Source organism: Nicotiana sylvestris, chromosome 1 (genome assembly GCF_000393655.2).
Source record: "Nicotiana sylvestris chromosome 1, ASM39365v2, whole genome shotgun sequence".
NCBI classification, from domain to species: domain Eukaryota; kingdom Viridiplantae; phylum Streptophyta; class Magnoliopsida; order Solanales; family Solanaceae; genus Nicotiana; species Nicotiana sylvestris.
The window spans coordinates 57,169,334-57,183,845 of record NC_091057.1 but is presented as its reverse complement, the minus strand read 5'-3'; the positions used below and the strand labels follow the sequence as shown (position 1 = coordinate 57,183,845).

Here is a 14,512-nt window from a genome sequence, read left to right as displayed (position 1 = left end):
TCTAGGAGACCCTCGGCTCAAAAAAGCAACAGGAGCTGATATATTAGTACCATAAAAATACATAATAAAATAACAGCAATATAAGAGATATGAAATTCAAAATACGAAATACGAAATAGATGGCTGGTATAGTAAAACTAGTAGGTAAAGCCCTGCATCAATAGACGACTAATGTCATTCTTAGTCTAACTCCTAACTGGCTAGTCTCACTCTATTGTGCTGTAGAAATATTCACAAGTTTCCCCTAACCTACAACTTTAATGCTCGACCTCCATAATTCCCTATCAAGGGTTATGTCCTTATTAATCCTAAGTCGCGCCATGTCCTGTCTGATCACCTCTCCCCAATACTTCTTAGGTCGCCCTCTACCTCTCCGCGTGCACACTACAGCCAGTCGCTCACACCTCCTCACCGATGCAACAGTGCTCCTCCTCTGAATATGCCTGAACCATCTGAGTCTTACTTTCCGCATCTTGTCCTCCATGGGGGCCACGCCCACCTTCTCTCGGATATCTTCATTCCTAATATTATCCATCCTTGTATGCCCGCACATCCACCTCAACATCCTCATCTCTGCTACTTTCATCTTCTGGATGTGTGAGTTCTTTACCGGCCAACATTCAGTTCCATATAACATGGCAGGCCTAACCACTGCTTTATAAAACTTACTTATTTCTTTCAAGTCTACTACCACCACTACTAGGTTATCTCTTTCTTGCTCAATGATAACAATTCTCTCAATCAAAGTTTCCTTTTCTTCACTTGCACACTCAATGGTTTCTCTTAAGTCCACCACAACAACCATTAGATCATCTCTTTCATGTTCTATACTAGCAATATTCTCTTCTAAGGCATTTTTTTCTTTTTTCAGGTTCTCTATTGTTTCTTTCAAATCTACTACAACGACTACTAGGTCATCTCTAGTTTGCTCAGCTTCCCCTAGTTCTATAGTTAATGCATCATTATCATTGATAAGACTATGGTATGCATCAATTAGCACATTTGCTAATGACATGAGTTTTTTAGGAGAGTTAAGATTTCAGATTTCCTTGAACATCCAGAAAGTTTACCTCATCACCACCGTCGTCTTCATCGTCATCAGATTGAGCTATTAACGCAAAGATTGAATCATACTTAGTTGTTTCATTTTCCACTGCCATCATTGAACTACCATCATGGTCATTTTCTTCTTCAGATTCGTTGAAGGAGTCTCTCCATGCAGCAAGAGCTTGCTTTACAATATTGTCAGCATCATTCTTCCTCTTGAAACATTTGTTAGGAACCCGGTTCCTCTTAGTAGCTTTATCAAAGTTGTTATTATATTGATCTTGCTGTAGGAGGGGGCAATCTTTGATGAAGTATCCCGGCTTGCCATATTTATGACAGAGGTCATAATTTCTTGGCTTGCTAGAACTTCCCCTTTTTGGAATGCCTCCATTCCTACGAACCATCTTCTGAAATCTTTTTGTCAAGTATGCCATGTCCCCATCTTCACCACTCGAGTCATTGTTGTCCGTCTTGAGGACCAGGTTCTTCTCCCTCTTGGGCTCTATTCTTTCATTGTCCTTATTCTTCTTCGTTTCATAGGTTTTCAAGTTTCCAACAAGATCATCCATGGTTAGTTTCTACAAGTCCTTAGCCTTTGTAATGGCATTAACTTTTTTTTCCCAAGAACTGGGCAGTACACTAAGGATCTTTCTGACAAGCTTATTTCTTGGAACACTTTCACCAAGAGAGTGAAGCTCATTGATGATGGAGGTGAATCGAGTGTGCATATCTTGGACGGATTCATCATCTTTCATTATGAAAAGTTCATATTCAGTTGTGAGCATATCAATTTTGGATTACTTCACCTAAGTTGTTCCCTCGTGAGATGTCTGAAGAGCCTCCCAGATCTCTTTTGCTGATTGACAAGCTGATATCCTGTTATATTCATCAGGGCCAATGCCACACACAAGAATTTTCTTTGCACGAAAATTCTTTTCTATAGCCTTTCTATCAGCGTCATTGAATTCCTTCCTCGTCTTGGGAATAGATACAGCTGGGTTGCCAAGGTTCTTTGTAGGGACAAAGGGTCCGTCATATATGACATCCTATAACTCAGAATCTTCAGCCATGATGAAGTTGTGCATCCTAGTTTTCCACCATCTATAGTATTGACCGTTGAACCTTGGAGGTCTATTTGATGTTTGGAGGAGCATCCATGAGGATCCTTTCTAGGTGTTAACCTAATAGAAAAAACCTGCTCTAATACCAATTGATAGAATATAAGGGTCCACCGAACTATATAAAGAACTAGATTCTCTATCAGATCCAACAGTACACACACACAACAGTAATTGAATGACAAGAGGAATTTTAGGTGGAAAATTCCCAGCTCAACAGGATTAAAAACCACGACCTACCCTTGTAGGATTTCAACATCACTATTGAGCAACTTTTAGATTACAACCTATGCAACTTAGGAATTAAACTCTTAATCCCTCAATAACTTGTAACACACCTATTACAAGCCACTTTGCAATAACTCTATTACAAAGACTTTGAAACTTGACTAACTCTATCCAAGACTTAAACACACATATTTAAGGTTTATAAGGGTTTCCTACATAATGCTTCTTAAACAAGCGAGATAGGAATTTCAGTTTAAGACTATTACAAATTTACAACTCAACTAAGGACATATAATAACTATGTGGGAACTGGTCCGTAGTTGCTTTGTTTTTTTGTTCTTGAAGCACTTGAAACTTGCTTGCTGAATGGTCACATGAATGAGCTTCTCAAAATGTTCAAGTGATTTGTTTGACCTCCCTTGAATGCATATATACATGTGTGACATCACTTACAATGATGTAATCAAGGTAGGTAAAAAGTCTTCCCTGAAAAGTTGACTGCAGCACTGTTCTTGTACTGTAGCGTGTGCAGGCAACAACTTTCTAACTGGAAAGTTGACTTCATACAGTCTCCTCGGGAACTGGTAGGGACATGTTCCCTCAGCTGGTCCTTCCACTCTGAAGAGTTGAATCATATTCCACGCTGAATCCCAACCTGGAACATTGTGATCTTGAGGTCTTGTAAATGTGTAACAGGTTCTTTATCTGGTTCTGGATAGTAAGTTTGTTAGATCATCAAAACATAAACTAAAGTACTTATAACCAAAGTTCTTCTAACCTATCAGGAATACCTTTAAGCAATTTTGAACTAAAATGAAAGTAAAAGAGTGCAAATAAGTAGTCAAAATCCCTACTTATTAACTCCCTCAAACTTAAGCTTTTACTTGTCCTCAAGCCAATAAGGTAATTCCCACATCCACAAGAGAAGAGCTATTTCAACTAGACTAAGGTGAATCAAACACACATCAATTGGGACCAACAATTACCCACAACACTTATGAGGCAATGATTTGACTTTTCAAGTACAATAGTTCAAATGTGACACTAAAGCTTCAAGAGTTGACTTTATTCATCAAGGAAGCTCGCTCTTTCATGTAGGTCATTGTGGATCCCAAACTCCTCCTTCTCTACTCTACGTTAGCATATCTCACTTAAGAATTTAGCACTCAATTCAAGGATTTGTGAAAAGTTTGCTCATCTCTCTCAAAAGAATGTCACAAGTACGGCTCTAGGTGCCATATGCTTGCCCCTCATGTAAATAATCACTAATATAAGTTTGCTCAGCTTGAAATCACGTAGGACTTTTTTGGAATGTAGTGAAGGCTTATTAGACAGTGGTAGGGAATGTTGGAATAGGAACAAGTTCATATTTCCTTAAGCACTCTATTTTTCTCTTTTTAGCTCATGTTTTGCCGACTCTTTGAGTCATTATCTTTTTCCTCAGGGGAACTAGAGAGACTTAACATCACTCTTTCTCAGCCATGACAGTCATTTTCTCCTTCTTTATTTTCTCCATGATTTGCATCATTGCTTTTCTTTGAATCCCTTCAACTCTTCACTTTATTCACTTTCTTTTTACATTTTTCTTTTGTTCATTCTTTATTTTTCTTTGCCTTTCCTTTTCTTCATTTCTTCTCTTTTTGTGCCTTCATACCACTTTCAAACTCCTCGTCTCTCCCCCAAAACTTATGTTTTAGTCAATTATTTCTCAAGAGTGATAAAGAAAGCTAGGGTGCCAAGAGAGGGTCACTACAAAACGGGTAAATGCTTGTAACGTGGCTATTTAATAAGAGAGGTCTTAGGTTCAAATGGGTTGAATAGGGATAGCAACATTGGTGGGACATGGAAAATTTCAAGCGGCTAAAGGAGAGCCTATAATCACTTCTCAAGCCAAGCAAAACCTAGAAGTTTGCCTAGAAACACATTCGAGGCAAGTTCTAGACCATTCACACGGGTACTTGGACTTGCAACAAAATCTCACTTCTCACACAATTGGATTGTTAAAGAGGATAGAGTCGAGGACCCACAACAATTATATTCAAGATTGAAAATCACTAATGGTTCAACTAAACCACTCGACGATTACTCAAGTCAACACAAGAGTCTAAAGGTCACTAATTAGAGCTATTTCTTGCCGAGAACTTGTTAGTTTGTATGAGTCCACCAATCAGTAGAGTACTGGTCCTCTATGAGGTTATGCTGAGAATCTAATAAAACTATAAGTAAATGAGACACAGGATTTTTACATGGAAAAATCCCAACTCAAGAGGACAAAAACCACTGCCTACACCTGTAGGCTTTCAACTTCACTAACTTGTAAACACCTATTACAAGCCACTTGTAATGACTCCATTACAAAGAATTCAACTCAACTAACTTGTGGTACTCTCACCACAAGCCACTTTGTCACTCTCTAGTTACAAAGACTTTAACTAACTTGTGATACTCAAATCACAAGCCACTTTGTCACTCTCTAATTACAAAGACTTTAACTTATGACTAAACCTAGTCACAATATAAACTCAGAGAGTTTACGAATTTTACAAGAGGATTCCTAATCAACACTTCTGGGTAAGCAGTTTAGGAGATACAATATGAACAATCACAAAGTTACAACTCAACTAAGGACAACAAAATACTAACTTTAGGAACTGGTCTGTAGTAGTGTTTAATTTTGTTCTTCAAGCTCGTGAGAATTAATTTCTCTATTGTGCAAAAGCTTGAATGAGAAGAAGAAATGTTCAAGTGATGTTTTGATATAAACTCATTGTTGATACACCTTGATGAAATCACTTGAAATGATGTAAGTACTTTAGTTGGTCAAGGAATAAGTGGGCACTGGAAATAGTGCAGTGCAGGCAAAAACAGTGCAGACAGTTATGTCGCTTCCAGCTGTTTCCAATTGACTTTGTACTGCTATAAGGGGACCACAAGGGTATCGGGTCCTTATTTGGTTTCCTATCTCCTAAAGCTATAGCAATTCACATTTAGCTGGAATCCGTTAACTTGTAGTATAGTCCAAGTGTGTCAGATTTCCTATCTGGTCCTTGACAGTAAGTTTGTTAGATCATCAAAACATAAGGCAAAGACATTGAAAACCTATCAATTTCCCCCTTTTTGATGATGACAAACTTAACATTGATAACGTAGATTTAGAGCAAGGAGAACCAGATTAAGTAACATGAGAACACAAGTTCCACAAGTTCCCCCTGACTTTATGCCTTCCTTATTTCTCATTATATCTACACTTATTTATTTACCCTTTTGGCATCATTAAAAAGACACAAACAGATAAACAACATAAAGAAGTCTAGCCGAGCTAACTCATGCCAGATATGTGCACACAACATGATAGAGAAGAGAAACATATAATTTAAGCAATGAGATAATAAAAGAGGATAGATTTTATATTAATAAAATTTAATATGTGTTTGCTTAAAAAGCAAAGGCAACATTGGACTATTAAGACGGGAGCAGTACTGTTTCATCCCAACCACATCAAAAAAAAGAAAACAAAACATCTGCAAAAAAAAAACTTAAAGGACATTTCCAGAAACTGGTCACTGAAGGGGTACTTAGGGGGCACTAGGAGTAGAGGGCTTGGAAGCTGCAACAAGTGTTTGGAGAACAAGGTCTATTCGGCCATTGGTCGACTTTTGCTCATTGAGCAGTTTTGCTTTCAGGTTCTCTACGTGCACCCTGAGATCAACATTCTCTTTTGTCAAATGAGCTACTTCATCATTTGACGTTGGAGCCCCTTGGGCCTACTGACCTTCCAGGATAGCATTCCTAGCCTTCAACCGATGAATCTCCTTAGTTGCACTATTCTGAGCATTAATGAGCTATGAGACGGTTGATGTACTTCCTACCCCCCCCCCCCATTCTTTTCTATGCACTCGCATTCTTCCAATGTTATTTATGAGAAAGTCTACTTCTTAGTTCCCACCTTGCCTTGCCCCAGTGGCACCTCAAAGAACTTAAACACTTACGTAAGCAAAAACCCGTAAGCAAGGCCATGATTACCATCTTTGAAGGTGGCTACCTTTTGCATGTGTTCAATCATAATAGCAGGCAGGCTTACAGGAGTAAAGCTATCCAGTTGCTCCATCAAGAACATGTCAGACTTATAAGCCAAGGACCTCCTCTTAGCTCGAGGCAATAGAACTTTGTATACCAATTCGAAAAGTAGCTGATAGACAGAGAGTAACGCCTTCTTATGGATCTGGTCCCCCTTTTGGTTTGCATTGTCTTTTAACACGGCATTTCTGAAGTTAAACTGACACACATCCTTTACACTGGACACACCAACTGTAGGAACTTTAAGAATTTCTCCAAGCAACTTTACATCGAACACGATATCTACTCCGTTCACCAAAGCACAAATGTGGTCAGTCTCAACGGGAAAGAGGCTAGTAAAGAAGCTTTGTACCTCATACTCATATGCCTTAGGTGAATCTATTTGGAATAGATGCCCCCATCATTGAAACTCAACCATTTGAAGAATTTGTCGCATACCAGCCATCTCAGAGATTACTAGGTCAAATGTACGACCCAACAGAACCTTTTGGTGCCTCAGGCGTTCTGAACCAAGGCTGACTTCATTTCTCATCCTCTTCACAGAACCAGGTTCTTGAACAATTTCAAACTTTCGTTTGTCGGACTTTCCACCATTTGATTTCTTTTTTCCCTTGGATTTGACTAACACATCCCCATCAGACATTGAAAACTCACTCACAACATCCTTCAACTTGGAGCTAGAGGTTGAAACCTTCTCAACTGAAGCAAGCTGCTTCTTTTCTAAGACTGTCTAACTAGTGAACCAGGTTCATCTGGTGTTTCCTCTTCCACCTCTACCATAGGGATCGCCTTATCACTTACGGGCACATTATCTTTCACCAGCTTCCTCCTTTGCTTCTTACTACTTTTTTTGCTCTTTTGAAGGGCAGAGTCGGAGGCTACCTTAGCTTGCAACCTGGTATTAGGTCGTTTGGTGGAAGACTCAGGAGTGGACACAACCCTCTGCTTAACTATGAACGCATCGAGAGCCAGGTTATCTAGATCCTCCTTATCACTGGACCTCATCTCAGGAGCTTGAATGTCCAGAGTCGCAAAATCAAATGCAGGAGCAGAACTGTCTTGGGAATGAGAACCCTGACCTGGGTCCTACGGAGAGGGATCAGGTTCCTCATGTGAGAGCCTAGTAGTTTCTGCTAGTGTAGCGTCTTCAACTAGCACTATAGCTCCTTTTTCCCCCATACCATGCACCACATTTTTCTGAGTAATTATCTCCTATAGGACACCGTCAGCAGATACCACAAAGATGGTTACAACATTGTCTTTCTCAATCGGCACTACTGCTACCACGGAATCTGCAGCAACAATGGTGGAACCCTCTGCGACCTTATGCCTTTGACTTTGTTCTCCACTTGTTCTTTGATTAGTGGGTATCTCAGAAGATAGAGAGGACAGATCGGTAATTTTAGGGGTTTCTGAAATGGAAAGAGACTGAGAATTTAGGTGAGGTGTGATTTCAACAGAGAGAGTATGAGTGGTTATAAAAGACTCAGAAGGGACGGAGGACTCCATAGGTTTTTCAGTAACATGTATGACTGAGGCAGGGAGGTCGGAGTTTGTATCAGCCATGGAAAGATGGAGTGAAGGAACTTTGGGAAGTTCTAATGGAGGACTTATGATTTGTGGAGAACAGAGGTTTTTTTATTAAAAATGGATAATTATGAAGAGAAAGATAGGGACCGGTTCTAAAATAGTGGTTGGGCGTGGAGAAGTGCAGCATTTCAGAGGGAGATGGAACGATTTGAAGTGAAGAGACGTGACAGCAAAGTCTGAAAAGTTGGATGAAATGTCAGTTGTGTTTTGTACCTTTTTAAGACGTGTATTACAGAATGCACAGAACTACTAACCTTTGGTACAAGAACCAGGTTCTTGACCTGTTATTTGAAAGTATCAATCCTCTTTTATCATCCATGCACTGCATCTACAGCTTCTATACTCATCATGCATATTTACCTGCAACGGTATTGAAGTGAGTTAGATATGGCCAGAAAACACTTTTAGCTAGTTTTTCCTGAAGGTGATTTTCATAGCCAAATAATAAGGAATCAAGTTCTCAATTGGGCTTAAAAGCCCCAACTTCACTCTGTTTCTTTCAAAAATGTTCCCTACTTAATGCCTTGGTGAAGATGTCTGCAATTTGGTCTTCTGTGCTACAGAACTTCATACATATCAACCCTTTCTCCACATTGTCCCTCAGAAAGTGATGCCTCACATCAATATACTTGGTCCTTTTGTGTTGAGCCGGATTCTTGGCCATGTTGAGTACACTGGTGTTATCACATAGAAGGGGCATACTCTCAGTGAGTACCCCAAAGTCCTCCAGTTGCTACTTAATCCATAAAAGTTGTGCACAACAGGATGTTGCGGCTACATATTCTGCTTCAACTATTGAAAAGCCACTGATTTTTGCTTCCTTGTGCCCCAAAAGATGAGACATAAACCTAGGAAGTGAGCCATTCCAGAAGTGCTTTTCCTGTCCACAAGATAACCTGCATAGTCTACATCAACATATCCAATGAGATTAAAACTGTCACCTGAGGGATAATAAAGAACCAGGTCCTGTGTTCCTTTAAGATATCTCAGAATTCTTTTGGCTGCCTTCAAATGAGATTCCTTGGGATTTGATTGAAACCTTGCACATAGCCCCACATTGAAGACAATATTATGTCTACTGGGAGTAAGATAGATAAGAGACCTAATAATGCCTCTATACATGGTTTGACTCACAGGAGGCCCAGTTTCATCCATGTCCAGTCGAGTGGCCGTAGCAATGGGAGTGTCTATCACCTTTGGTGCTTCCATGTCAAACCTCTTCAAGAGCTCCCTGATGTATTTTTGCTGACAAATGAATGTACCCTTTGGGGACTATTTTACTTGAAGACCCAAGAAGAAGTTCAGTTCCCCCATCATACTTATTTCAAACTCACTTCCCATGAGTTTTGCAAATTCTTCACACAAAGAATCAGTTGTTGCCCCAAAAATGATAACATCATCGTTTCTTTAGGAATAGGGTGTTGTCAATTTTCCCTCTTTTAAAGCCATTTTCCAAGAGGAACTTTGACAGCCTTTCATACCAAGCTCGAGGAGCCTGCTTCAGCCCATACAGTGCTTTGTCCAGTTCAAACACATATTCAAGGTGTTCCTGATATTAAAACCCTGGAGGTTGCTTCACATAGACTTATTCCTTAAGAAGTCCATTCAGAAATACACTTTTGACATCCATTTGGAACAAGGTGAATTCCATATGAGATGCAAAAGCGATTAGAATTCTAATACATTCCATGCGAGCGACCGGGGCAAACGTTTCATCATAGTCAATCCCTTCCTCCTGATTATAGCCTTGAACCACTAGCTTGGCGTTGTTCCTTGTGGTATTTCCATGTTCATCAAGCTTGTTCCTGAATACCCACCCGATTCCTATAATGGTTCGATCCGAGGGTCTGGGTACCAGGTGCCAGACATTGTTCCTTTCAAATTGATGTAACTCGTCTTGCATGGTTGTAATTCAATCTGCATCTTTCAAGGCTTCCTTGATATTCTTGGGTTCTATTTGGGAGAGAAAGGCTGAGAAGGCAAGTGAATTTCTGGATTTTAACCTGGTTTGTACCCTGGAATCTAGAGGGGTAATTATGTTGTCAAAAGGATAAGAGAATTTGTGTCTCCAGTTAGATGTCTGAGGTTCATTTAGAGAGAATGTGGGTACATTTGACTAGTTTTCCTATGTTTTTCTCTCAAGTTCTAGTGGAGTACCCTGAACTGCATCAACCACTTTTTCTTCAGCTTCAGTGGTTGTAGTTAAAGTACCTGGTTCCATTGAAGATGAGGCAGTATTGTCTTCACTCAGCTCTTTTACTTGGCTCATCATATCTGCCTTTCTATTTATCATGTCAATGACTTCACTAGGGACTAGTAAGGGTTCTCCATCTTGATATTCTTCAGCACTCTTCTCACAGGATGGATAAGACTCATAAAAAATAACATAAACAGTTTCCTCATCACATTGAGTCCACTTATTATATATCTTGTACGCTTTGCTTTGAGAAGAGTAACCCAGAAATATCCTTCATCACTCTTGGCAACGAATTTACCAAGCTGATCCTTTCTATTATTAAGAACATAGCATTTGCACCCAAATGTTCTTAGGTGAGTCAGCTTGGGTTTCCTTCCATTCAGCAACTCATATGGGGTTTTGTTCGGGAAGGATCTGATTATGCACCTGTTCACCAAGTAGCAGGCAATGTTGACCGCTTCAGCCCAGAAGTTCTTTGCAATTCCACTGTCGATTAGCATTGTTCTTGCCATCTCTTCCAGAGTTTTGTTCTTCCTTTCCACTACTCCATTTTGCTGGGGAGTTCTGGGAGCTAAGAAGTTGTGGGTGATGCCATTTCATTGTAGAACTCATCAAATTTGGCATTGTCAAATTCTGTTCCATGATCTGACCTAATGCATGTGACTCTAGACTCCATCTTCATCTGGATTTGCTTCACAAAGGCCACAAACACCTCAAAGATTTCATCTTTAGTTCTACGAAACAGAGTCCATATGAATATAGAGTAGTCATCCACTATCACAAAAATGTATTTTTTTCCTCCTCTACTTTGCACTCTTATAGGACCACATAGGTCCATATGTAAAAGCTCTAGTGGCTTTGAGGTGCTCACATCCCTTTTAGACTTAAAAGAGGACTTCACATGTTTTCCTCTAGCATAGGCATCACAAATTTTTTGCACCTTGAACTTTGACATGGGCAGACCATGGACCAGGTCCTTCTGAATTAGTTTGTTCAGAAGAGAAAAGCTTGTGTGCCCCTTCTGTGCCACAGTGCAGCATCATCATCAACAGCTTTCAGACAACTCAGATCACCACTTTGTAAGGACTCGAAATCAGCAACATAGATGTTCCCGTATCTCTTGGCCACAAGTACCACTTCACCAGTTACCAGATCAGTAACTGTACATATCTTGGGCAAGAATTCCACCTTGTTTCCTTTATCACAGATCTGAGAGACACTCAAGAGACTGTACTTAAGGCCATTGACATAGTACACATTTTCAATAGAATGAGTGAGTGACTTCCCAACTTTTTCAACTCCAAGAATATACCCCTTTTTCCCATTGCCAAAGGATACACTCCCTCCTTACAGGGCTTTTAGTGAAAGAAAGTCCATGGTGTTCCCAGTCATGTGCTTTGAACACCCACTATCCATGAACCATTATTGACCGCTTCCTTTCACTATTCCCTATACAAGAAGATCAAGAGTTAGTTTTAGGAAACCAAGTAAGTTTGGGTCCCTTGTAATAGACAAGAGGATGAATAAGAGCTCTCTTAGTCCATGCAGATAATGTGCGCTTTTTGTGAGTGGAACCTGGTTCCTCTTTTGTAGTCACTTTTTTAGCAAACACTTTGTTTTTCTGAACAGATTGAACCCTGGCCTAACAATTTTCTTTGAAGTGCCCATTGTTCCCATAGTGGGTACAAAGCTAATTATCAGAAATAGTGAAGTACTTGTTGTGAGGGTTGTAAGGAGTTTTCTTCCTTTGGAACCCTATTCCCTGCCTGTTTCCACCATTATTAGTGTACATGGCAGTGATAGCTTCTGAGGACCATGTCCACCTTAGGAACTTTTCAAGATCATTTTTTACTCTTTCCAGATCAGTTTGGAGGTTCTTGTTTTTCTCAATTTCAACACACATCCTAGTTCTCACAGCTTTCAACTCATTTTCAAGACTAATGTGTTCCTCACTAGCTATCTCTTTTCCTTTTCCAGAATTTCCAGGTTTTGACTTAGTCCCTGGTCTCTCTATTGTTTCCCTTAGGTCTGTAATTACTGGCAAGAGATCATTTCTTTCTTCTTTGAAGTTTTCAATGGTTTTCTTATGGTCAATAACTACAGCTACTAAGTCATCTCTAGTTTGTTCAGCTTCTCCTAATTCTAAGTTCAAGGAATTCCTATCCTCTACAAGACTATGATAGGCATCAATTGATACACTAGCTAAAGATATGAGTTTCTTAGGAGAGTAAGATTTCAGATTTCTCTGAACATCCCTGAAATTTACCTCTTTGTTGTCATTGTCTCCATTATCATCTGATTGGGCCATCTGTCATGCCTCAAAAACCGTAGGATGCCACCGGTGCTCAACCGAGTAAACCCAACTGAGCAAGCCTGTTAGGTTTCATTCTACCCAAGCCAACTCGTGATTAAATAGGAGATGAACTCCATTGTTCAGAATTAGTAAGTATTTCATTAACAACTTCCCATTTCATTTTCATTAGCAACTTAAGTCATAATTATCAAAGTATTACAAGTTTTATAAATCTTTGCCAAACATCAATATTTCAATTTTAAATCCAATACCCAGCACTACCCATAACCTGTCTACGGAGCCTCTAAACATAACTGAAGAGTAATGTAATATGGAAATGCCGATAACAAGGCTCCGGCTATACCTCAAAATATATTGAGAAATTTAACAAAAGATATACAACATGACCCCGGGATGGAGTGGGGCTCACCAAGACTGCTGGGAAGAGGGTACTGCTATCACTGGCCGATGCTGCTCGCTGTAGAATTACCTGTATCATAAAACGATACAACGCCCCCGGAAAAAGGGACGTTAGTGCCGTTGAATAGCACTAGTATGTATAACTAATCACCATCTAATTAAAAAGAACTATCAACAAGAATAAAGGAATCATAAAGGTAGTTCAAAAGCTTTAACAATCACCACATCATCAAATCAAACGAACCATGTAATCTTTCACATAATTTCCATGACATTAGTTCGGGCCACTTGATATTGTTCATCATCATTCATAATACCACCGCTTTCTTGAGCGGAGTCCGATCACGACCCGATCGTCTAGGTCGCCTCATTTGAGACATGTACCTCAATCACAATCTCATTCTCAATTTTCGGAGTTCAATATCAGCACAATACCACCATGTGTGCGGCATGGTGTCCGATCATGGCCCGATCGGCTAGTCCGTCTTACCAAGACATTGTTCCTTTCTCATTAATCATCTCATTTCAATCTTTATTTCACATATATCAATTCATAGGCACCTGGGGCCACAATTATCACATCATACTTGGCACTATGCCACATTTCACAACTCAATCTCTTCTCTCCCACATTTCACATTATTTCCACATATTTCACATCAATATAAATTTCAACAACAAGCCATTCAATTCAAGATGTCAAGTACACATAATAGGAATCATGAATCATGGGCATATACAATATTTCAGAAATCATACACCTCAAGTTTATTAACATTGGAACTTTAAACACAACAGATTCTTCCAAAAAGGAGGGGACACAGCATACCGCAATAAAACACACATCAAAGTCATAAGCAAACAATTACACCAATTGTTCTTGAATTACTCTTTTCCAATCATGACAATATACAATTTCAACATCGAAGTATGTAACAACCCGGATCACATTAGATGTACTCATAAGGCAAAACATTATCTCGGACAACCACTTATGGCATAAATTATGTACAAAGCCTTTAGGACACTTTATTATTGGAGTCATTTATGGAAAGCAAAATCGAGGCTCATTTCATAATCTGTTTCATATTTTCTCATGTCATAGGCATCACCAGGTACAATTATAATTCAAGTTCTCGGTACATTGGCCACACTCTATTTCCCAAATTCGTTTGATTACTTCAAACATCTTCATACATAGAGGATTTCACATAGTATTGGCATAACATTTTCAATTTAAACTAGACTTTAAATCTAGGCATTTTAACACATAGTTCACAATCTTCACATATCCTCATTTACCAAGAATAACACATTAAACATATGAATAAGTACCTACCACATACATTTTCACAACATTAATTCGCTAAACATAACCAAAAGCAAGTACTGCATCAATCACGTTTTGAACTTACAATATTTACGCCGGCACCATGAAAGCTCAATTTCTAAAAGACGGGGTTTTAGCCATACATACCTCGTTTAAGCTTTCCTTAAATTATTACGACGTTCCGAAAATTCTAGCAGTCCCAATCTACTTGA

The 14,512-nt window shown here is 39.3% G+C and overlaps 2 protein-coding genes across 2 annotated transcripts; both read right to left on the bottom strand.

The window, feature by feature from the left end:
* Window positions 1-1,031: 1,031 nt before the first annotated feature.
* Window positions 1,032-1,616, bottom strand: LOC138870155 (uncharacterized). The gene has a single exon (XM_070147873.1). The coding sequence runs from the start codon at window positions 1,614-1,616 to the stop codon at window positions 1,032-1,034; it is 585 nt and encodes a 194-aa protein (XP_070003974.1).
* A 7,236-nt stretch (window positions 1,617-8,852) lies between these two features.
* LOC138870153 (secreted RxLR effector protein 161-like) lies at window positions 8,853-9,269 on the bottom strand. The gene has a single exon (XM_070147870.1). It carries the CDS (start codon window positions 9,267-9,269, stop codon window positions 8,853-8,855), a length of 417 nt encoding a protein of 138 aa, XP_070003971.1.
* Between the last annotated feature and the right edge of the window lie 5,243 nt (window positions 9,270-14,512).